Below are 26,584 nucleotides of genomic sequence, written 5' to 3'. Positions count from 1 at the left end.
CAAACAATAAAAAACAAAAGAAATAGTGAGTGAGTGACATCTCGACTCTCTCATTTGGATGTAACTGACTCGTTCATATAACTATTTTGTGAAAAATAAGCGAAACTTTGAAATGTCATAACTTTCTTATTTTACATCCGATTTTGATGAAATTTTCAGCATTGTGCGTGTCTGATTTTTCTCTATTGCTTCAAATCAACATTTTTCTGAGGTGGACTTGACCTTTAAAAACATCACGTAGACAGTAAAAACGCTGTTTATGAACCTTACAATTGTCTAAAATCTTAATCAACAAAGTTAATTTTATAATACTTATTCCTCAAAATGTCATATAGTAAACACTACTGCATAAAATTTTAAACATTGTTTGTGACAACTGTGATTCTTCGACCGACTCATGCGAATATAAAGTACCTCCTTTGAGACGAGTAGTGTCTTCGAATAAAGACTATCACTTTGAGGGCCTGTCTGTCTATATTGAGCGAAGGTACTCAATTACCCCACTATCCAAACATTGATATAAACAATATATTGAGACTAACAAATGACTAGACACGAAACAAGATTTTGTAAACATTACCGACGCTGACAAAACTCTCCATCATAAAGATAAAATGAAAGGAAAAAGAGTGATTTCTTTTCGTGCATTGGAGAGCGTGTCACGTAATACAGCTTTCATCTGAAACCTTGTATCGTGGCTATGTGATTATTTCAATATTTACGGTTTAGATTTAGAGAAACATCGCTATTGTTAAACTCCTATTACAAAGCATGCCAAGAAAAGGTAGAGGGGCTTATTAAATCCACTTTCGTGTTTTAAACATCCGTGATAAGTGTCAGCAAACCTGGAGTTTTTTAGATTCTGTGAATCTGAGATTTGAGGATATCGTAAATATGAGTGTTAATGGTGACTCTACAAGGCTTCTTGATCGGAAACATGTTTGGAAAACATTCAATCTTTGATTTCCCCCTTACATTCCAGAGTTGAGAGTTAGCAAGGCGATCATTGGTCGATAGAAATTAGCTGACTGGATGAGAGTGTTTCGTTCATCTTCACTCCCAAAGCTCGCGTAGACCGCCCGGACGCCGTGTTCCTCGATCACCGTTTTCATATTTTTTTTTTATATCACCTGTCACGAGAAGTCGGAGCCGGATGATCATCACCACCACTTACATTATCGACCCTTGGTCATGAAGTTGGCAATCATACAAACATCTATGTTTCCTTGGGGGGAATAGTACATCTCACTGAATGGAGAGGGCAATCATCTAGTACACTTATGATAAAATAACTTCATGTTTTCTTCAACTATTTCTGTGATCCGGCTTTTTAGTGGTGGAAATGTTTACGACTTCTAGTAAATTGAAAGCGAATCTGGTAGTACAGGAAACGAACACCGAAACTTTGAACATCTAGTAAATTTAAGCATCGCCTCTCTAGAGTATTGAGTGCCATCATCATCGAACTGACGTCGCAAAAAGTGGATTTTTTTCATATTTTCTTAATATTGATGACTTTTGTCTCGCATTACTTGCTCGATTTTAATTCTTTCTTCGATTCGAGGTAAAACACGTGACATATCCCTGGACATCTTACTCTCTCTCCCTCCCTCCCTCACCCCAGCTCTAGACTGAATGACTGATCAGCTATTGATAAAGTACAATGACACCAGCGTTCTTCCTGCTTGACAAGGGAACTCTATCATCTATGGTTGGACTCCAATACGACTTCCTAACCAGGCCTTTTAACCACCTCATTGCCACCAAAACGAATTATCTAACACCAATGATCGTTTAGTGCGACCTACAGATGCGAAGAGGTTAAAGCCCACCATACCCGGAACGTGAATCGCATCATAGGGGTAATAGAGATTTCAGAAGGGTACAACTAGGGTGCGGTTTCACCCCATTGGTGGCATGGAGTGGTGAAAGATATTCAATAATTCATGGCTAAATATTTTAATTATCTGAAGGTCAATATACCTTGATATATTAACCTTTTAGGGGTAAACGGACGGATGATCATTTGGAAGAAAGTATACACTCTCGAAGTCTACTGTCAAGAGTATATAGCACTATCACCACCCCAACAAATTGACCCTAACTGCTCTTCAATTAAGTCACGCCTTGGACATTTTGAATTACCTATTGAGAGACAACACTTCAACTACTGATGCAGCTGCACTTAATATATATGATAGTATACGAACGTCATTTTCTTAGGGTCACGTATTATTAATATAAGTTGATCCATAGGTGGAGAGTTAGTAATATGTATTTTTCTTTTCATTTTGCTTCCAATCTGTATAATACGATAAAACAAAAGATCGAAAGTAAAATTTCAGCTTGCGGTTAACTCTATATGAACAACGATCGTGTTCATGTGCATGACGTCACTCATCACCTGACATACCATCGTAATTCATGAGATGTCACATGACAGCGAATCAATTATTCCTTTACCCCGAACGGGTTGTGAAACATTCCTAGGACGAGCCAAACCCTTCGCCATTCCGGATATATCGTTTCAGCGGGTCATCGGAAATAAAACCGCTTAGCGATGATTGGTAGAAAATTATTTGAAGCCTGGTAGACTACTATTGTTTTAGATCTTATATTTTTATGATTCAACAGATCCAGTACGTATCACACCTTATCGCCCGCCGTCTCTATCGGTATCACTCTCCACGTTGGTAAACTTGGTGAGCTCGGAATCAAAACCGCTGTCAATTTGTCAAACGTGTGATTTATCGAGGAATATGGCCACATAAATCATTGTGATGCCACGAATGTTCTTGATGACATCACGTCTAGAAACCTCCACATTCTGGACCATCCTTAAATGTGATTTATTTTCAGCAAGGTGGAACATTTCGTTGCCTATGATTGATTGATGAGCAGGATGAGGATTGTACAAAAGTGATTTTTTTGTGTGGAGAAAATGAGAGTATAAAAGGCAGAGGAATCACATCATTGTAGGATAATTCAACAGTGACGCCAAACGCTTGGTTACACCCAATTGTGTTTTTCCTTCGTTATTTTAACCTCGAATTTATCGAAGCGAGCTACTTTATCCGGATGGAAAGGAGATGTTTTTGCATTTTGATAGATTCGAATTAATGTTATATTATTGCAAACGTGCTGGTTTGTTACATGGACGTCTCGATGAATCAAAGCAAACATTTTAAGACGAGAGCTGACAACAATGAGACGGTTTACGACTGAACATTTTGACTTGTCAAAACATATTTAATATCTTCGCGTGTTTTCATAATTCCTGTGGGGGAAATATTTCATCGCTTGTGCTGAGGTTTAATTTTAGTGCTTAACATAACCTTGACTTCAGCATTCCTTTGTATGAAACAAAGCCTTTGTCTGAATTGTGAGTAAAAGGTTTTTAAAACAATAGACATCATTCGCCAATAACATTTTCTCTCGTGTGGATCACAGGCTAGCTAAAACATCATCGTCATAAGAATCAGCAAACTTTCTACGAGTTCGGTCGCAAGCGAGGAACATCATGGAGAAGTGCAAGTTAAGGATTCGTGACGATGTGTCTTTGAGGACCATGTCTTCTCCCTGCACTTTATGCATTTCAAACATCATGAAAAACTCAGTCTTCCTTCTGGCTTTGTTCACTGTTTTATCAGCAATGAGCATGAACGGAAGACCTGAGTGCCAATTGGTTCAGCTTCCGATGTGTGCTTCAATGCCTTACAACTTAACCAGAATGCCCAACCTTTTACATCATAGCACGCAAGAGAATGCCAAGCTGGCTATCGAACAGTTCTTGCCGCTTGTCAACACCAACTGCAGTGGTAACCTGACTTTCTTCCTATGCGCGATGTACGCGCCCATCTGCACAATGGGTTTCATGGAAGAACCTGTGCCTCCTTGTAAGAGCATCTGTCAGAATGTGAGGGCGGGCTGTGAGCCTATAATGGTAGAGCACAACGTGTCTTGGCCTGAATATCTGTCTTGTGATCAGCTACCTGAGTATACTTCCGGTGTGTGTATCACCAGAGATGCCATCGTTGACTCGGGGCCAACCATGGACCAGTTCCAACCCACTCCTGCAGGTAAGAAAAAAAAACCTTGTTGGGCGCCCTCATCCACCTAAGATCTAGATCACCATGTCCGCCGAATGTCCTGTCACCTGTATCATTAGTCGTCATGGAGTGATGGCATTTTAGATTCCAGTTGCATAAGACCTGCAATTGTTGGTAATAATTATAATAATGATAATAATAATATGCAACATTTATATAGCGCTTAATACAAATGTTTCTAACCGCTGTATACTATTACCCCGGCTTTAGCGCGGCTAACGGCTAACCTGATCGGACGCTCGGGCATTCAAGGAATTCCTTCCTACCGGGTAACCATTTACTGGGTGGAGAGAGGCAAATGTAGATAAACGCCTTGCCAAAGGACGCAAGTGCTGTGGTGGGACACTTCTACTTCCATGTTAACATGGATGCATTTTTTTATACTCCTTTTGGCTGTTGACCAATGTTAGCAATATGATGGTTGCCATACCGATTAAGTAAATCATTAAAAATCGAAAGGAGACCATTATGATGTTTTATAACGAGATATTAGTTGGTCCCAGTCAAAACTTCTGATTGTTAAAGCTAAATGAACGCAGTTGCAGTAAAACACTGATTTCGTGAGAAAATCTGTAAAACCAAGGTAAAGTATTGATATATCATCATGGATCTAAATCTGGTACAGTTACATAAACTGAACATTGTGAAATCATAATATCTAGCTAAAAAACGATCACACTGAAGATCGCCAACACAGATAGGCACACGTGGGACAGAGTATTATTATTGCTGGAATCAAGACCCGACGGAAGTGACATAATCCGCGCTTATTTTGCTTATTTCTCAGCAATTACACAATTTCTTCCAGAATCCTTTGGCACATATTTTTTATTCATACAAACAGACACTTTGGTGATCATTATATTAAATTCTGTAAAAAGTCATTTTGAAATCGTTCCCACAACTGGAATTTATCTTTAAGCCAGGCCCACAATTGCGAACTTGGCACCTTAGCTGCGAAACACAAACATCAGGAATCAATTAAAAAATATCAAACAGGTATTGCCAAACAAACCATTTGAAACAAACTCAAAACTCTTTCCCCCGTCCATTCTTCTTTAAACGTGTTGAATATATCCACTTTGAGAGCACAATATATACAAATAGTATGTTCTTTATACAACAGAGGCCTACACTGCAAAAACACCGGTGTTAATTTAAAACCAGCCTGGTATCTATATCGGTCCACACCAGAGAGGTGTTGAAGCAACACCGGCTTAGCGTTCGGCTAACACGAGTTTGGTTTTAAAGCAACACCGATCAGTGTTACACCAATATCGCGGTTTGATTCTTAACTGGTGTTGTTTTGACACCTCTCTGGTGTGGACCGATATAGATACCAGGCTGGTGTTAAAGGGATGCTCCTGGCTGAAAATATTTAGATCTAAATAAATAGAGTAAAATTCACAAAGCAAAACAATGAAAATTTCATCGAAATCTGATAACAAATGGCGAAGTATATTGAATTTCAAGGTTTAGCAATATACTGCGAAAACAGTTATATGCACGTCCTCATGAATGTTCATTAGGTGGGCTGATGATGTGACATCCCCACTTTCCTTTTTCTTATGTAATATTACATGAAATCATAATTGTTTCATATTTTCGTACATACATGTGTGAGTGATATGTCTACCTTGTAATGAAATAAGTTGCAGCAATGGATATCTAATGCACTTCATATGCTATTTCAATATTTTTGGTTCTAGAAGAAAAATATTTGAACAAACCTAATTTCATATAATAAAATACAAAATTACAAGTAGGGAAATGACAGCAGATTGCTCATTAAATATTCATAAAGACATGCCTAGAACTGCTTTATAATGCAAATCGTTAAGATGCCAAAACTTTGTTATTCCTTGTCCGATTTTGGTCAAACTTTCAGTGTTTTGTTTGTCTGATTTTTCTTAATGTCTTCGAATCAAATCATTTTTAGCCTGGAGTACCCATTTAAATCAACACCGGCGTTTTGCAGTGCATTGTATGTTATACTTGGGGTTCAAGTTTTACTAAATCCCGCTTATCCTCAGTATGTATCAGAAATTGATATTGAAATAAATAAACTTCCAGAATTTCCCTATGACAAACATGATTGACTTTTCTCTTACTAGATTATTTTAAGGACAATATATATAAACTTAAAGAGCAGTAAAAAGATACATGTTAACCTCTCCTGGTAGTCAAATTGGTAACATCTATACAAACAGTATATCACTCGTCATGAAAAATTTAAGAATTTAAAAATTATGTCACATAAATCAGCACATCAATTTTGAAAAAAAAATGAAATGAAAGTACATGCCCTCGGTTTCGCGCTCAGTTAATCCCGAATAAAAACAATTTCGGAAATTTAAAGAGTTTTATTTGAATGAAAAATGTTGTAGAATTCCATCACGTTTTATAACCTTGACCTTTGGCAGTTCAACTCATAATATCGTACAATTGATTTTTTTTCTCTCTACTCTGACACATACACTGTAGTATTTCTAATGGTTTGTCATGTAAAAATATATTCTGTTAATTGCATCCACTGTATTTTGCTTCTTTAAGACCATTTTTTCTTTCAATATATCTTACACAATTGAATTCTTTTCTTCTTCTTCTCTTCCTCCTCTGGCTCGCAATTTTACCATTTGACCACCCCTTCCTTTCTTTCTTTCTCCTCTCCACCCGTCACTGTCTATCACTGTAGGTCCGTCTCACACACACACACACACACGCACTCTTTCTCTGTATATCTTCCCTCTCTACCTATCGCACACACTCTCCCAAACACCCATTTACCAGTTTTACAAAACGTTGTTTCACCTTTTTTGTCTCATCGAACCTATCGCTCCCTATCGCCCCCAAACACCATCTCATTCTCCGTCTCTCTCCCTGTTTGCCTTTCTGTCTATCTCTCTCTAGGCCTGTCTCTCACTCTCGCTCCACTAATCTGTCAACCCACACATATACACACCCTCTCACGCTTATCAAGTTCCCCTATATCCTGCATCTCAATCATAATAATATATAGTTTCTTTCTTTATTTCTATATGATTTTATCCCCCCCCCCCTTTCTCCCTTTGCATGCACAAGTACCCATTGTCTACATATCTACAATCTATCTATATTATTTCCCCGGGGGGCCACTTACATTGACGAGTGGATACCATGCGCGACCAAAAAAACACGTAAAAAGGATGTCTTTTTCAAGATAGGGCACGTTACGTACGTAACGTGTTAAGGGTGTCAAAAACACAAAAATAATGAAAAAAGGGTATTTATTTTGCTAGGAAAGGTACGTGTTTAGGGTCAAATTTGCGGGGATGATAAAACAAATTAAAATGTTTTATAAAGGATGTCCTTTTTGCCCCAACACTACGTGTTTAGAGTCCGATTTGCGCCAGATGTGGAAGGTGGGGCCGTTCGAAACCAAATGGTGTGTAAGGTAAAACAGACGACAGATCGACGGACCCGTGACATAACAATAAAATATCGCTGTACTTGTTTACGGGCTCATTTCAGGGAATAGAGTATCGTTTTGTTTCCAATACTTGTTAAGGGTAGGGTTTCAGACGCCAATACTTGTTAAGGAGTGCATTTTCAGAATATGGAAAATACGTGTTTAGGGTGCTTTTCGAGACCCCATGGTCGCGCATGGTATCCACTCGTCAATGGAAGTGCCCCCCCAGATTATTTCTTCCCCTTAACTGAAGTGATTCGTAATCTGGTTTCTTGCTTTGTGCGTGGTTAGTTCTTATTCAATAGTCAAAATTTTATTCATTAATTTTTACTGGCACATTTTACATTAGATTAAATCTTCGAGTATCTTGTTTTGTCATGATCAATGGACCGTTTCTCGAAACGACAAGACCCAGATTTGAGAAAGCGAACATAACACACTCCATACATTATGACCAAAGGGATGTATATCAAGATAGACTTCTACCAGTTTGGAAAAACTTTCCCCGTTCGCAAGCAGGGTGGGATTTTTAAGGTCATGCGGAAAGAAAGATGTTTACAACATAATGTAGACTTCCTGGTGTGTGGGGGCGCTATGACATAATATTATTATTATGATTGACGTTAGGATTGACATGTCTACAAATATTAAAGGGGAGACGTAATTTCGCAAAAATTGATGAAAGTCGTGTTTTTCAAATTATGTTTACACTTTTTTCATGTTTGTTATTTACATCGAGCCAAGATCACTGTTACAATAAGCTTCAGATTTACGTAATCTTTATTACTTATTTGGATTGATTAATAAATCACAGTCATAACATAATGAACAAAAAATAAAGGGGGGGGGGGAGAAACCAAAGAAGAAGAAGAAGAAGAAAATAAATATCAGGAAAAAAGAAGAAAATGAAGACGAAGAAGAATCAGAGACTGATGAGACAAAAAGATAAAAACCATATCTGCCTACATATAATTTCCAATGATTTGTTTAAGGTCTCTTTATTTCCCAAATCAGATTAATTTTCAAACAATTTTGATGTTTTTCTTGGCTACAAACTTTGCAATCTAAGATATGAAAATATAATGAGAATTATTAAAAGGGGTGATCAAAATTGAAAGTAACATATTTTATCATATAAACTAAAAAAAATATAAATATACTCTCTAAATGTAAACGAGTGGAAATCCACTAAAAAAAGAGTGAAACTCCACTCGGTCAGGTAGTTAATGGAGGACAACCCCTTTTCGAGTGAGAAAAAGAGTGAGATACCATATTCTCAATCGGATATTACGAGTGAGACACCCCTCCGTTAAGAGTGAAAAGTTTACCACTCTTTTAGAAAGAGTGGAACTATTCCTTTCCTTTCAGAGTGATACCAAACCCTTCCCTTTTAGAGTGATACCCACCACTCATTTTAAAGAGTGGTGCCTTACTATTTTCTGTCGCCTTTCACACAAAATAAATGATGCTGACAGAGAATATTGTCTTTTTGTAATTTAACAAAGTTTTATTCACTAGATTTTCCATTCAATTCAATATTTATCCAATTCTAATAAAACATACATGTACAATTGTGTCAGTAATATTGATCAATTAACAATATTTGTCATAATACAAAATATTACAAGATACAAAAACCGATAAAGAAAAGCACAGTATCAGAATTGAGCAGTAATAAAACCCAGATGGGAATGTCAAGATGACCACCCTTGATGTACTATATTGCATTAGAATTAAATCCATTAGGAGTAAATTAAATATATATATATATTAATGCCTATTATTATCATCATTAAATAAAAACAGATAAAGGAACGCTAAAATTTGATCAAAATCAGACAAAGAATAACAACAATTATGATATTTTACAATTTTGCATTATTTTGCTCGAACAGTTCTATGCATGTCTAAATGAATACGCAATGAAAAACCGATGATTGCATATCACCACTAATTATTTTGTATTCTATTTTTGAAATTAGTTCATATATTAACATTTTGTTCTCAAAGAATGAAAAAAAAAATGAATTGCTGGGTACATTTCTGCAACTTTTTCTTGTTACAGAGGAGACACATAAATACATCTGAAAATAATAAATTATATTTTTTGTAGAAGAGAAATGAAACTGGGGACATGACACACATCCCACCTTTTGCAAAACGGGTGCATATAAGTGTATTCACAAAGTAAGGATAAACTTTGAAATTCAATAAGTTCGTTACTTGATTTTGATAAAGTTCTAAGCGTTTTGTTTGGTGAATTTTAATCTACACATTTATATTCAATTATTTCTAGCCCGAAGTGTCCCCCTTAAAAAAACTGTTTTAATCTTTCTTCCCGGGATCACTATTGGCGATTCAAGTTTTGTTAATAAAAACTGTGGTACTAATTGTAATTTTCATATATCTTAATTGTTCAATATCATTTGCTCTCTTTTCTCCTGTCTCCATCTCTCTCTCTCTCTCTCTACCTCTGTCTCTATCCAGTTCCTCAGGTGCCACCGGGGAATTGCGACGCATGCCAGTACGATTATGAGCTATCACGTGATCTGTTTTTCGAGAAGGAATATGAATTTGGTAAAGTATCTTATAAAGCTACTTGCAGGGGCGGTTCCAGGATTTTCCAAAAGGGGGAGGGGGGCTCATTCTCCCGAGGAAAAAATTGACAAGCAAAAAAAGAAAAAGAAAAGGTTTTTAACCTAAAATCAAGGACAAAAGTTTGACAAGCAAAAATAATAAGAAAAGGTCTTCACTTTCAAACGGGGGGGGGGGGGGGGGGGGCACCTTTCTATTTAAACACCGCAAAAGTTATTCATAATATCATCACAACTTTTCTAAAAATTTTGAGCCGAAAATATTATTAAAACTCTTTCGAATTGGAGAGTGAATTATTCATTGAACATGTTTATTGTTTCATTTGAATTTTGGTATACGATAAGATTTAATGACCAGTAACTTAGCCTAGATAAGTTTGGTTAGCTGAAGTTCAGTAAAGCAACAGGGCCCATCTTTCTTCCAATTATGTAGTTAAAGGTTTAATTTCCCATAGTTTCATTTACTGTATGTAGAGTATTGTGGTTTGGTTCCGTTTACGTTAGCTTAGTAAGAACTGAATTTTGAATATTATGATTTATATTGTTATTTCGGAGAAGGTCTTTACATTTTATCAATATTCCACGTTATCACCATTCTCTTAATACAATTTTTTTAAAGTGTTTTTTTTAATGATTTACCTATAATCGCTTTACAGTGATTCGTGCAAGGGTCGAGGGTTTCTTTTCCGGTACTCGAAGGGGTGAAATGTACATCCGGGTCATTATACATCACGTGGTACAGTTCAGTGAGATTCACATACCAGTCGGAGAGGTAAGAGTCACGTGACAGGCAGTTTTGTTTTCTTAGTTGTTATATACTAAGCATGAAGCAATCTAAATTCACACTTATCAATGCCGCGATAGTTGAGGTCAGAACATTGGCGGAAAGACATTAACTTTGATGAAAATCCGTCAAAATTTCACAGTTTTTTTGTGACGTTACTTTTGTAGGCCCTGTACGATTACAAAAGATATACATATATGACGGCGACGGCTGCGTCGTCAACACCAAATCATAACTTACAAGGTATATGGGCCTAGTTAATTAAACTTGGTCATAAGAGTAATGAAGTAAACACCCTGCCTGAGTTAGATCACATGACCAAGGTCAAAGGTAATTTAGGGTCAATGAACTTTGGCCATGTTTGGGTTTTTTTGTTAATTTCAATAACTTTGAAAGTTTATGGATCTGGTTCATGAACCTTGGACAAGGGTAATCAAGTATTTCTGAACACCCTGCCTTAGTCTTAGGTCACATAACCAAGGTCAAAGGTCACTTAGGGTCAATAAGCTCAGATTATGTTGGGGGAATCAAAACGATTAAAAAATTATATATACTTGTAACTATGGATATAGTTCATAAAACCTGGACATAAGAGTAATCAAGCATCAATGAACATCCAGCGTGAGTTTCAGGTCACATGACCAAGAGCGTTAATGAACGTTGGCCGTCTTGGGGGTATTTGTTGAATTGCCAATATAACTATAAATATAAAGTTTATGGATCTAGTTCATAAAATGTTGACATAAGGGAAATCAAGTATCACTGATCGTTTTGCACAAGTCTTTGGTCACACGGTCAAGGTCAAATTCATTTAGGGTCAGTGAACAAAGTATTTTTTCATCATACGAATGGTGTTTTTGTGAATGATTATTCTATAGTCGTTTTCAAATTCAGCACTGCTGCTATATTGAATTGCTCCACTTGTTTTAGTTTAAGTTCCAGTAACACAAATTTGTCACCGAAATATAAATAACAAATTTTACATATTTTACATAAATATGTAACCATGGAATTTATCTCCTCGTTTTGTTTGAAATAAAAGAAGAATGAAATCGCCCTTCATGCTGTTCAGACCTATAATGATGCTTTTATTCGGTCTACGTTTATATACAGGAAAGCAAGATCACTACAATGTGTCGTTGTGCAGTCTTATACATACAAGACGAATTTCAATCTGACCCTATGAATTGTCCTAATCATGCTAATGGAAAGAATACATTGCCCTACACTGAAAAAAAAACGGTGTCGATTTAACACCAGCCCGGAATCTATTTATGTTCACACCAGAGAAGTGTTAAACAACACCAGTTTGGTTTTGGTCTAACACCAGATATGTGTTTATACAACACCAATTAGTGTTAAAATAGCATCGGTTTGATTCCAAACTGGGCTCCGTAACACAAAGATTAGCGATCAATCGCTAAATGAACTGACCAATCAAGATCAATATAAGACGTGCATTTGGCCCAAAATACTGACCAGGAATCACTCAGAAGTGTTCTCTCATATTTGCTATTCATCACTAATCTTTGTGTTACGGGGCCCAGGTGTTATTTCAACACTTCTCTGGTGTGGACATATATAGATTCCGGGCTGGTGTTAAATCAACACCGGAGTTTTTGCAGTGTACAGTGTGTTTACACTGTTTTCACAGTATGGTATATTGTGTGAATTCAACTTCATACTGTTAAAGTTGAGCATTTCAACAGTGAGTGTGAATCACATCAATAAATAATAAATGCAATTTTCACATCGTCCTGTCTGTGAACACACGCCCCCTGGATTTACCCACAGTGTGAATTCAACATCAACACTACAAACAAGAGCATTTAAAAGCAGATGCGAACCACAGTCTTAATAGCACCACCTCAAGTCTTAATTACTCATATCTGGACAGTGCCCAAACCCATATTGCAACATTCTGATTAGTGTAGTCTTGAATTATAGGCCCACTTAAATAAAAACCTATTGTTTCACTACCCATTACATAATACATACCGTAGTACTTTCATATTTGTTTAATAGGATTTTATCTTCTTCATAATTGATAGGTGTATCAACAGGTATATTTCAAGAATAACTATTTACAAGACTAATTCGATGATTTGATCACTCAGTGTTGGTCAGTTCGATCCCCTTGAACCACATCGACAGTGTGAATACTCTGAATACACCGTGAATACACTGTGAATACACTATGAATACACTATGAATACACTGTGTCTACACTGCAAACACACCGTGAACATTCTGTGAACGCACCGTGAACACACTGAATACATTATAAATGCATCGTGAACACCCTGTGAGCACACTGTGAATACGCTGTGAACACACTGTGAATACACTTTGAACATATTGTGGACACACCTCTGAACACGCTGTGATTACCCTGTGAGCACACTGTGAATACACTGAATACATTATGCATGCATCGTGAACACCCTGTGAGCACACTGTGAATACGCTGTGAACACACTGTGAATACACTTTGAACACTCTGTGAACGCACCGTGAACACTCTGTGAATGCACAAAGAACACACTGTGAACACACCATGAACATTCTGTCAACGCACCGTCAACACTCTGCAGTCTAAAAAGCGAAGAGCTACGAAGAGCTAATTTAGCTCTAAAAGAGCGTGTATAGTGACTGCACTTCGGAGTGCTGATTTTTCTCGTTCAAATTTAAACTAGAAAAATCAGCACTCCGAAGTGCAGTCACTACACGCTCTTTAAAAGCTAAATTAGCTCTTCGCTTTTTAGAGTGTGTGAACGCACCAAGAACACACTGTGAACACACTGCGAATACACTGCTAACGCACTGTAAACACTGTGTGGACACACTGCGAATACACTGCTAACACACTGTAAACACTTTGTGGACACACTGCGAATACACTGCTAACGCACTGTGAATACACTGTGAACACACTTTGTGACAATGTGTTATTTCCCTGCAGGAGTGAAACACAAGTGTACTCTAATCAATTACGGTAATGTTTACTTTTGATTACAGGTCCAACTGTGGGTCAACAACTACTGCGCATGTCCGATGCTAACGCCCGGTGAAGAATACATGATAATGTGTTACCAAGATATAATCAACGGTAGATTGTTACTAGAAAACGACTGCTTGGCGATTCCATGGCAGAACAGATACAGCAAGAGGGTTAAGGTAGGTTCATTACGTCTTTTAATAATTTAATAATGGAATTTACGATGGAGACGGTAGCTCGGAAAATGACGGAATTGTAATTTATTTATTTATTCATTTATTTATTAGAACATATTTATTCAGGTACAAAAGATCAGCATAAAACTGTTTTTCATCAATGACCTGATGAAAACATGAGGAACAACATAAATCATCATATCGTACATGAAAATAAAGTCAAAATCTGAGTCAAAGATAACAATGCTTGGTAACATAAATAAACAAATATTTTTACTTACATGATAATATGAATCAAACTGAAATATCTAAGTTATCAAAAGGGAACAGTTACTAATTATATAACTACTAATTGTATAATTTATTCACTGATAAAAAAACACTGAAATGATAGCAATGAAATAATTATGGCATTATAGAAAAAAAAAATCGAGTCGGCCTCTGACTGCGCATGTGTGAACGCTACCACATTTCACCTATCTGTGTTTTTTATTGGTGATTTTTTTTTATGGAAAACTCTAGAGTAACCAACCTACAGTGCAGGAACTCTTTATATGGGGATCGATTCATGAAGGATTTTCATGAATTACCTTCCAAGCCAATCATCTAAAATAGGTGTCTTAGCATTTAAAAAATGGCTAAAAAATATACTAAACTACGATAACTTCACTCGCTCACTAATTCTTTTTTTTCTGTTGCCAAATATTTTAAGTTTTTCATTACTTTTAGCATAGCTCAACCACAAGACATTAAATCTTTAAAACCAAAATATGTTTACCATTTATTACAAAATGAATTGTGAGTGTTGAACGTCATCAACTCATTTGCATATCACCCGTGTCGTCCATATCTCTTATGTGAAATGTTTTTCAATGTTTTTATTTTCTTATGTTATATTCAATTTTAATGTTGGGATTGAGTTCACCTTTAATCCTCCAATACCTTCAAAAATTATTTCTTTCTTTTGTTTTTCTTTTGTAGGATTATGCACTATAAGGGATGTTACATAATTCATTTTTTATATTTAAAAAAATCAACATATTGTCTGGGTATATATTTGTCCTTTGATTTTTTTAAATAAACTATTATCCTATATATGTTCTCATTTTGTTGATATATCAAAACAATGATAACTGCTCCATTATATAATAATAATAGGCATTTATATAGCGCCATCTATCTAGAAATATTCTATTCCGAGGCGCGTTGTTTTTATTATTATTACCCCGGCTTTAGCTCGAGCTGCCGTTCAGCGCTCATGCATTCAAGGAATTATTCCTACCGGGTACCCATTCACCTCACCTGGGTCGAGTGCAGCACAATGTGGATAAATTTCTTGCTGAAGGAAATTACGCCATGGCTGGGATTCGAACCCACGACCCTCTGTTTCAAAGTCAGAAGACTTATCCACTGGGCCACAACGCTCCACATTATGGAATGGAATTTGTCGATGTTCACTTGGTCTGCAAACAATTAGCCATTAATTTTGTCTAATTGTCTTTTGATCTGCAAAACAATTCGTCTTTTACCCCCATTAGTCTAACTCCCAGTTGGTTAAAGGTCAAGTCCACCCCAGAAGAATGTTTATTTGAAGCAATAGAGAAAAATCAGACAAACATAATGCTGAAACTTTCATAAAAAATTGATGTAAAATAAGAAATTTTAAAGTTTCGCTTATTTTTTCACAAAATAGTTATATGCACAATCTTAGTCACATGCAAATTAGAGAATCAATGATGTCCCTCACTCACCTTTTCTTTTGTTTTTATTGTGTGAATTATACAATATTACAATTTTTACAGATTTGAAAATATGGACCAACTTGACTGAACCATAAAATTTTAAACAATGGTAATTCCACATGTTCAGGGAGAAATAAAACATCATTTCACACGACAATGAGGAGAACATTAGTATATTTCATATAATAAAATAAAAAAGAAATAGTGAGTGAGTGATGTCATCAGTTTTCCCATTTGCATACCGACCGGGATGTGCATATAACTGTTTTGTGAAATTCAGCGAAACTTTAAAATGTCATTTCTTATTTTACATTCGATTTTGATGAAACTTTCAGTGCTATGCTTGTTGGATTTTTCTCTTTTTATTAAAGTAAACTTTTTGTTGGGGTGGTCTTGTCCTTTAAATCTTCCCTTTGCCTATTTTATTATTTCTACTTTGCCAAATAAATATTTGGTTCAGTTCATATAACGATATAGGCTAATTGGTGCTAGACAAAATGGCAATGGGCTAAATGGCGATTGGACCAAGTGGTCATACACTCAAAAAAATAAAGTGCTAAAATTAGCACTTAAAGATTCAATTTTAGCACTTTTTAGGAGCTTGTATAGTGACTGCACTCGAAGTGCTGATTTAGCACTTGCACCCGGGCTACTTTGCTAGCACCGAAAGGTGCTGATTGTTGTGCACTTAAAGTGCCAACTTCAGCTCCCTTTTGGGTGCTATCAGATCAACCCTTATGCAAGTGCTAAACCAGCACATCGAGTGCAGTCACTATCCAAGCTCCTAAAAGTGCTAAAATTTGATCTTTAAGTGCTAAATTTACACCCCTTTAGGTGCAGTAATGTGAGACAGAATGAAGATGGGGCATGTCAAATAACGCATGAGCCATGTGTAGATGGCTGATCAACTTTGCAACAGGCCCTGGAATAATCAAATGACATTTATAGCAAAGATACCCCATCTTCTAAGTTTGACAAGACTCTAGACTAGAGTCTAAACTATGAAAGTAGTCTGTATTATACTTCTAACTTAAACCTGAACTTAAATATTTAGTGCATGCTTACCTTGCTTTGCCTCTGACTACACCGTGACGGAACCAACGTCTTGTGCACACTATAGATCGTAGACGGTGCGCGCATTCCATGCCTCATCAGGCCCAGGCCAGGCGCGGCCTGATCGCGAGGCCGGACCTGCCCCAGGGATATATACGGTGGTCCCGAAGAAGCGTGTGTAGCAAACTCACTAGCGAGCGGCGAGCGAACAAGTCAGGACATGAGTATGCAAATCCGGATCCCAGCTTTGCGAAGCAACCAATCAGATCACGTTTTGCAGTCAGCACTCAATGTGAAGTGCTACATTTTTATTTTTTCTCGTCTAGCACTCGTTTTCAGCACTCAAATATTCAGCACGTTTCGGTTTCCTTGTAAAAGTTAACCCTTCAAGTGCTGATTTTGGCACTTCAAGTGTAGAATCTCACTCAGCACCGAACATTTAGCACCTCAGTTTTTTGTGTGTAAATGTAGTCCAATTGGTAATTTACCAATGAAATCAGTTCCTTGATAAAATCTTTCCCTTTTATATTCAAATTATTCTCTTTATTGTAGAAATGGGGCCAGAAGCTTCTGTACGATCAGCGATATCGAGATTCAAGTGATTCAAGGAGTAATAGAAGAAACAGAGATCTCTATTACCTATATGGATAGGTCAGAGGTCTTTTCATCAGAGGTCAATGAACTTCTCCGGAGCTGACGTCACAATCGATCATCTTCAATTATGTGGCGGAACATCGTGCAAATGTTGTCATATTTAAATGACATGGTTCAGAATAAGCTTTTAAAGCTTAACGAATGATGGTAAAGGATAATTTTAATAATAGAGGCTTTACAAACAGCTATTAATTATCGTATAGTGCGTAAAAATGATATCAACATAATGTTTTCTTTGCTGGTTTTCAAGAGACTTGATATTAAGTTTGATATCAAACTTAAATGTCAAACTCAATTATCAAGTCAAATCCCTTTTAAAGCATTTTGAGAAATGATTGTTATTATTATTTTTATTATTAGTAGTATTATTATTATTATCATTATTATTATTATTATTAGTAGTAGTAGTAGTAGTAGTATTATCATTATTATTATTATTATTATTTCCATTGTCCACAACTTGATGTTCTGTTGGTATATTACACAGCAACCGGACTTCTTCCAGAAATCTAGGGTTATTGTTCTATATTCTATACTAGTATTATTATTATTGTTATATATTGTTCTAAATTATCATTATTATTATTAGTATTATGCCTAAAATTGTTATTATCGATTTGAGGTCTACTTAGTTTCACTGAGACATGAAACTATTATTGTCAAGACTTATTTTAGGGGGTCATTTATTAAGTCATTTTATTCATCATGTTCATTAAGTATTATGAATGACTCATGCTATTTTCGTATGATATGAAATCGAATGTGTTTTAAACATGATACTTCAGCCTAGTACTGGAGTACATACAGCCTTATCATCGAGAACGTCGTCGAAATCGGATGTAAGTTAACGACATTTTGGTGTGTTTTTTTAATATCTTTGGTGAAAAAATTGCACGAATTACCATAGGACATTTAAACCCATGTTATTGGTAACTTGGAATATGAATCTTTCTCTCGTTTCATTCTTCTTTATCTCCCTTGTAACGAAAACAGTGACGACAATGTTGCTATTATCGATAAAATTAGGAGTCATACCAGTCTGTGCATTCTCCATTAATACAATGTGAATAGAACTAATTGAAAAGAAAGATATGAAGCAGGGATATTTCATGATAAGCTTTCTTATCATATCCATGGCCCTTGGAAGAGCGGGGGGGGGGGGGTCTTGGTGTGTGAATCACTAGAATTACAAATTTCATTCAATTCGAAGTGTTTTTTTTTTCCTTTTCAAATTTTTCTTTCAAACAAGCACCCCTATTAAAAGTCGTTCCCATGTTGCTGATCATATCATAATGATGCAAACAACTTTTTCATCAAAATGATCACAAAACTTGACTACCTTTCATAACATCTTTATTACATTGTTGTTAATCATATCAATGTTATGAAAAAGTGGTCTTTATTACATAATTAAAAAATAACTCGTCTTAAAAAAATGTTTGGCAGGAACATTGTATATTAGGGAGGTTTATATTTAAAGAGACTTTCCCCATTCATACTTTATATGAGGTTTTCACCTAGAAGACGATGTATGAACGGTGCTTATAAAACTTTTTAAAAGACATGCTACATACCTATAGGTGTTTCATTATTAGTATATTTCAAGCACGGATTTCTAGTGTAATCTTCAAGCCCTATAAAGCTTATTCTGCTGTCCTTGATAAATATTCGTAGCTCATTCAAATTAATATTTATAGCCTGTTTATATTTATGATGTTTATAAACACCGGTGTTGGTTTAACACCAGCCCGGAATATATATATGTCCACACCAGAGAAGTGTTAAACTATACCAGTTTGGTTTTGGTCTAACACCAGATAGGTGTTTAATCAACACCAATTTGTATTAAAACAGCATGGGTTTGATTCCAAACTGGTGTTGTTTCAATACTTCTCTGGTGTGGACATATATAGATTCCGGGCTGGTGTTAAATCAACACCGGAGTTTTTGCAGAGTACGGTTTGAATATTAGAAATGCCGTATTTTATTTAGACATCATGCTCAGGGGGTAATAGATGCTATGTCGGGGTCGAACCAGGCATGCCACCTAATACCCCCTGATTCATTGACCCTCGACAAAGACTTCATTGTCATAAAGGGCATTGACAATAGATTATTTACGTTCCAGAAAGCGTCTTGCGTAGTGGTTGCGAAATATCATTATTGATACGATAGAAAATAAACACCATACATGATTTCTGAATAGCGCCCCCTATAGATATCAGAATGTTCATTGTCAGAGTTTTTACTCACCTTTTCAGCCTTTAACAATGTTAGTCAAAAACTACACAATTTAACACTTTTTGTTTTTGAAATTGTAGATAATTATATTCAGTTATATAACATAATCATAGCATTGTTTCTCTATTCATCTGAGCATTTAAACAGGTACTTTCTTTGTAAAATTCGAATTTATGTTTAGGTTAAGTTATTTGTTCAGCGATGAAATCGCATTTGTGTTTGTATCATTCAAAGTTGTTTTGAAAAACGAGTCTTTGTTCTTGTATATCATTGCTCTCTCTCTTTGTGCTGATCTGAACCTTTGTTGATCCTGTATTTTGAAGCTTTCAGAGGTTCTTCAAAAAGAAGAAAAGTTTTCAAAACAGTCATTTAGAAACATTTTTTTTGGTTTTATTATAAAAGGAACCCTTTAAGGTTTTATATATACAACCTATGGGATTATCGATGTTGTTAAAAACAAATAGGTAGTTTTAAAAACCCTGTACAAAATTGGCAGTGTTCTTCATATCTTCAAAACCCCCATAGGTTATACATGTATAAATAATCTTAAAGGGTTCCTTGTATATAGAATAAACATAGTTATAAAGGACTGTTCAGAACCCCTTACTGATTCTCCGAAGAACATTCAACTGTTCCAAAAACGAAACAAAAAAGGTTTGAGAATTTCTAGTCGGTGTTACAAGGATTTTTTTTCAATCAATCGCAAAAATTCTTATGCAAATTTACAATTGATATATCAATTTTTAGCTAAAGCAAGTTCATTTTTAATGCTTTTTGGAAGAACCAAATCAGTACTTTGCTACAAATTTGTGATAAAAATTACCAGACTTATGATTGATTTGGGAAGAAAAATTTTACTTTGAAAATGATTGCTAGTTTTTATCAACACCGCATAAAAGTTTTTAATTATGTTTCATTTTGTATTCATATGTATTTGTGTAGTAATTTCTTGTTATTTTTTAATAATAAATATACCATTAAGAGAATTTACCCTTTTTCATTTTATTCCTTTCTATAGATATTTAAAGATATTACCTCATTACGGTTTGATATTGTACATTATAATCCATATATGCTGTTTTAACGACGTCCCCCTTATAAGGGAATGGTTGCTTGTGTACATGGGCGGAAATCTGTCCCCAAAGGTAGGGGGGACCAGGGCCTTGAAAATTTGACAAGCAAAAAAAAAAAAAGTTATCACCCAAAATGTAAGTTCATTTTAACCCAAAAATAGTAGGGGGACATTTGGTATTGTCCCCCCTACTATTTTTGGTAGGGGGACACGTCCCCCCTGGGATTTCCGCCCATGCTTGTGTAAAAGGAAGCGTAGAAAACATCAGCGCCGAAATCTGACGAATATAGCAGCTACCACCCACCCCCCCCCCCAAAAAAAAAAAAAAAAAAAAAAAAAAACTATAAGTCGCCAGGGAAGGCTCTCTGTTATTAGCCAAAATAATAAGTTGGTCTTCAACTATTAGACATTCAAACTAAGTATGCTTATATCAAAGAGTCAGGTGGGGTGTCTTTGACACCATTTTCGGAGGCTGCTTGGAAGTTTCACCGAGATTGCACAGTGTGCGCATGTCATGCTCATAAGAGTCGATCCCAAACTTCAAACTTTATTGATCCTTAAATTTTAATAGCTCTCACTGAATTTCTTCTTCATTCAACCAGGACGTGGGCGGGTTTTTGTTGATCAATATCGACAAAGCTCAAATTGTACTTTTCAAGCTAAATAAAAAAAAATATATATCAAAATTGTTATGGTCAGTTTGCGTTTGCCATACCACGTTTTCCTCCCTCCTCCGTCTTCTTCGTCATCTTCTCATTCCCTCCTCCAGCTCCTCATTTTCTTCTCAATTTTTTCTTCTACTTCTTTTTTATTCTTCTTACGCGTATTTTTCTTCGTCTCATTCCTTTCCACTTTCTCTCTTACTTCGTTTTTATCATTTTCCTCTTTTTTCCTAATTACTTTTCTCTTCCTCTAACGTCTTCCTCTTCTGTTTGAAATTCTCATACTTCTCATTCCTTCTCTTCTGCTTCTCATTCTTGTTCATCTTCATTTTCCCCTCTGTTTCCTCTTCATCCCCATTCATCTCCTCTTCTTATTTTTCCTCTTTCTCTATTTATTTCAGCTTGGCACCAGATGGCGCGCTATAACTCGTTAAGAATCGCACATAAATCGCAACACGCGTGAAATATTGGGACCTTTCCACAGTTAGTAAAATGTGCAAGTTTGATATTTGAGAGTCTGATTGTTTATTTCGATGACGAAATTATATTTATACCACCAATTTAGTGTGGTTTCTCTTTGCTCGCTGCGATCGCTTGAATTGAATTAACTGTGTTGTTTTAAAAAGGAAAATACATGCGACAAGATATGTGAAATAAGACCTTTATGTTTATTGTTGACTTGGTTTCTCGTCTATAGGTACGAGGGGCATAGAAAAAAAACCGTCGTTACATGATCGATAGGTCATGTTATATTTTGTCGACGCAGTATCAATTCTCCCATTAATTTTGGTGCTTATTTTGACTCGCTCGCTACACTCGCCCATGTTGAAATAGATAAAAGACAAGCAACGTGATAGATTAATTTTGATAACGAAATAACAAACTTCTATCTTTGTAGAGAACAGTGGCGCAACGAGACAAAAGGAAAATTGATGGGGAATAACATGGTACTTGGTAAAAGTTCTTAAAAGTCCTGATCGAACGAAGCGAGAGAGCAAATATATTGATTTTTTTTTTTCAAAATAAAAATGTAATTTCGTCATAGATTTCGAACGTAATATTCAGAAAATAACATATCTTAATTTAATCCCTTTCCTTTTCCCTTTTCCAGCCTTTTCCCTTTTGGTCATGGAATGTTTTTAGGACCAGAACATGGCCCTAAGCCCCCCTCCCTTTGTACCCCAGTGGGAGAGATTACTTATTGTTTTGGTTGGTTAATGCGCCCATGTTTACGCATATCTAAGGAGTTAAATAGTTGAGATAGTAAACAGTGCAATGGATTTTAAACAAAGATTGCACACAGTGCACCACTCACACATTTGCGCATATTCCAGGGCCCCCGTCTTATAAAGAGTTGCGATTGATTCGATCAACCATAACTATGGACGGCCAGCAGCATCAACATCTAAAATGTATGTTTGTTCAAAATATTTTCTAGATGTGATGTATATTCATACATTCGTCATGCACTTGAAAATGCAGTGTGATTCTTTTTGTTTACTAAGGAGATTGTGCAAATTTCCTGTAGAAGAAATTATGGTGTGGATGGATTTCCATACAGTTGAGATTGATTGGATCGTTCGTAACTCTTTGTAAAATGGGACCCAGAACTGGTTACGGCTGTGAAATTGCCGGGTGAATGCAGCACAATGTCGATCAATGTATTGATACAAAAGAAATTACGGATTCGAAGCCACAACCCTATTTTTTTTCAAAGGCAAGAGTCAGAATCACCAGACTAAATATCTTTAATTAACGTGGTGGCAGCGGTGGGATATTAACAAAGGGCTTTTCACATTGATAGCTTGCTATTCGTCTTTACCGATTGACCCTTTTGAACTGGGTTTTCACCGTATCAGTCTGTTTTCAACATAGACTGTCTTCTCACTGTATTCAAAGAATAAGCCCATAACACAGAAATAAAATAGGATATTTTTATTTACAGTATTTCATATCACTTTTATATGCAAAATTCAACTCCAGAATCGTACGAGCTAGGGGCCTGCTCCAAATGAATTGTATTTAAAAAAAACACGCAAGTCCCAAAAATGCACGTTTCTGATTGGTTAAAAGTTACGTTTGATTTTAGATGTTCATTTGTATTTTGTTTCTGCAACAGACCCCTGAACTTCAAAATGATTTATCGAGAGGGGGAGAGAGATATAGAAAGAGAAAGAGAGAGAGAGGGGGTGGGGGGTGAGAGGGAGAGACACCAAATCCCAGTTTACAGTGCAGCAACCTCATCCACTTACATTAACATTTGGTATATCTAGATTATAATTAAATCGTAAAACTGTCCATATTGCATCATAAAATGAAATCAAAATTCAACAAAAAACTACAATATGACTATGATATAAAAAAATATCCTTCACTGTTAAAAAAAAGATTTTACAGAAAACTTTGTAGAAGAAAGATCTAGATCTAATAGAAAAAAAATTAACGGAGTTATTTTGTAAATTGTTATATATATATAGCAGGAAATTTTCTGCAATTTAACAGAACAGTTTTTTAAAGGGAAAAAGGGTTTTGTAACAGAACACTCGTAAGGTTTTATACAACAAATACCATTTTTCTGTAATTTTACACAATGCATGTAAGAATACACAGTACAGTAACATTACAGGTGATTTCGAGACTCTGCTGCTTGATATTCTGTTAACATTTTCTAAGCGTTGACACATTCAACTCGAAGGGGTTGTCACATTATTCATTATATTTACAAGTCTTAAAAGTCGTCTAAATGTGCACAGTCTTCAGTGAAAACTCAAATACAATGGATACATGAATATTCTTTGATTATGATATATATTTCAGATAAACAGGAACCTCTAAAGCATGAATTTTAGGCTGATTAAAATCATCCCTTAACCACTACGTCAATGCAATCCCTTGACAATTTGCTGCACCCGACCACAGCGTCATGGAACTTTCGTTCTGTTGCTGTGTACCCGTGATGATGATGATGAGTGACAGGGCGTGAAATATCAGATTATTGATGGATTCCACTTTCGAAAGTCCCCCTTGAAATACATTGAAAACTGCTTGACGATCCTGGTAAAAAAAATGTCAACAACATACTTTTTGAGTGGATATATCAATACCCATCTGGGTAAGTGTTGTAGAATGAATCAGAAAAGATTCGAATCCTGTATGTTCTGGTTCAAAATCGGGAGACTTACCCACTAGCCCAAATTACGACATACATGTATCTTAAAAATCATAAGTACTCAAAATGAAAATTCAAAATAACACATTGAAGAGAAATAAAAAAAAAAGTATTTGGGCTACTATCATTAGTATATTGTTTCATACAGATGAACAAAACCTTTAATACTGTTTACTTAACATAATATAATCAAAGAAGCATTCGAATTCTAAATATGTATTGTTCTATTATAATACTAGTAATAGTTCTAACATAGTATTATTTTGTTTAAATACTAATTTTATTTACCACGCCGGGTGGTGAATAAAAAGGTGACATTTATGACATCTTTATTCCCCTCCATTCAAATGAGAAAAGAAAACAGTGATACAAAATCAACATAAATAATGATTTGTTCATTTATATAGCCAAGTAACTATGTGCATTATACCGGTACTCAACTTATACTTTGTATCATATTAATACCCCGGCCGTAGATGAGCCGTCAAGGACTAAGTCCTACCGGGTGGGTGTTTCATAAAGCTGTTCGTAAGTTAAGAGCGACTTTAAGAACGACTGGTGATCCTTTCTTGTGGTCAATGATACACGCCAAAACATGCAAAATGTTCATTGGCGATGGTTTAGCGCGTAAGAAAGGATCACCAGTCGTTCTTAAAGTCGCTCTTAACCTTCGAACAGCTTTATGAAACGGCCCCGGGTACTCATTCACCTCAATTGGGTGCAGTGCAGCATAATGTGGATAGATTTCTTACTAAAGGAAAAGACACCATGGCTGGGATTCGAACCCACGCCCTTCAGATTGGAAGACAAGAGTCGTAACCACAAGACCACAATACCCCTACGACATACATCAGATATTCGTCAGAGTCTTGTTAGTCAAGTGATTTATATTTGAATATTTCTGAAAGCCAATCCAATGCAAGGATTTCAGTAACCGTTGTTAATAAAATCACTCAGAAACAGTGGCGTAACAGGCGGGGGGCAGGGGGGGGCAAGCTGCCCCCCCTGGCGGAGCTCACCGGGAAAATAAAAAAAACGGGAAAAAGAAAAAAAAAAGGGGGGAAGAAAGGGAAAGGGAAAAAAAAAGAAAAAAGGGGAAAGGGGAAAGGAAAAAAGAACAAGTGAGAAAGAACAATTCGCCCCGATATACAAACACATTAGCATGATTAGTAAGACAGGGAAATAAATTAAAGATGACAAAAAGGCAAACAAAAGCGGGAAATAAAGGCAGAATGGAATTAGCCAAAATCTAAATTGGAAAATAAAGAATAGGGACAAGATAACGTACACTACCGGGCTGCCGAGGATTGAGATAACGAGCAGGAAGAAAAATGGATGGTATAATGTCGTATGAAAGTCTATCATAAACTTGCTAAATCTCCAAAGGCTCTGTCCAAGAGTCAAGACCCCTTGCAGTGGGGGCTCTTCATCTCACCTTTAATGAGTTCTATAACGGGCCCCTATATGAACCCTTCCTGCATTAAGCTTTACGTTGAAGCACTGGCGTACCGGGGGTGGTTCCACAGCCAAGGGGAAATAAAAGAAAATAAAGGAGGCAGCGAAATGAGATGAATGAAAAAAAATATATGACATGATATTTGCTATAATGATGTAAAAATCTATCACATAATTAGAATTTCATTTTAACAGGCCATTTTTTTTCTAGCTCGCTTCGCTCGCTGGCGACTTTTTACAAATTTCCCCACATTTGCTATGGTGTGCCCCTCACAATATTTGGATGATTACGATACACAACTGTATTGAATTTATGTGTAGTGTTAAAGCTATATAAATATACACGCAATTTGATTAAAATAAGTGGCCATGCATCTGTAAGGTTTAAAATGGCTTTGATATCAAGAGGTTCCGGGGCTCTGCCCTG

General features: G+C 36.0%; 1 protein-coding gene across 1 annotated transcript; it reads left to right on the top strand.

Moving 5' to 3' along the window:
- Positions 1-658: 658 nt before the first annotated feature.
- LOC129263059 (secreted frizzled-related protein 3-like) lies at positions 659-20,785 on the top strand. Its single transcript, XM_054900988.2, has 5 exons — positions 659-4,079; positions 10,045-10,134; positions 10,808-10,923; positions 13,954-14,112; positions 17,457-20,785. The coding sequence occupies exons 1-5, from the start codon at positions 3,521-3,523 to the stop codon at positions 17,553-17,555; spliced, it is 1,023 nt and encodes a 340-aa protein (XP_054756963.1). The 5' UTR covers positions 659-3,520; the 3' UTR covers positions 17,556-20,785.
- Positions 20,786-26,584: the final 5,799 nt, after the last annotated feature.

Source organism: Lytechinus pictus, chromosome 6, assembly GCF_037042905.1.
Source record: "Lytechinus pictus isolate F3 Inbred chromosome 6, Lp3.0, whole genome shotgun sequence".
NCBI classification, from domain to species: Eukaryota; Metazoa; Echinodermata; class Echinoidea; order Temnopleuroida; family Toxopneustidae; genus Lytechinus; species Lytechinus pictus.
Note: the sequence above shows the minus strand (reverse complement) of the source record. Positions and strands in the feature narration are given on the sequence as shown.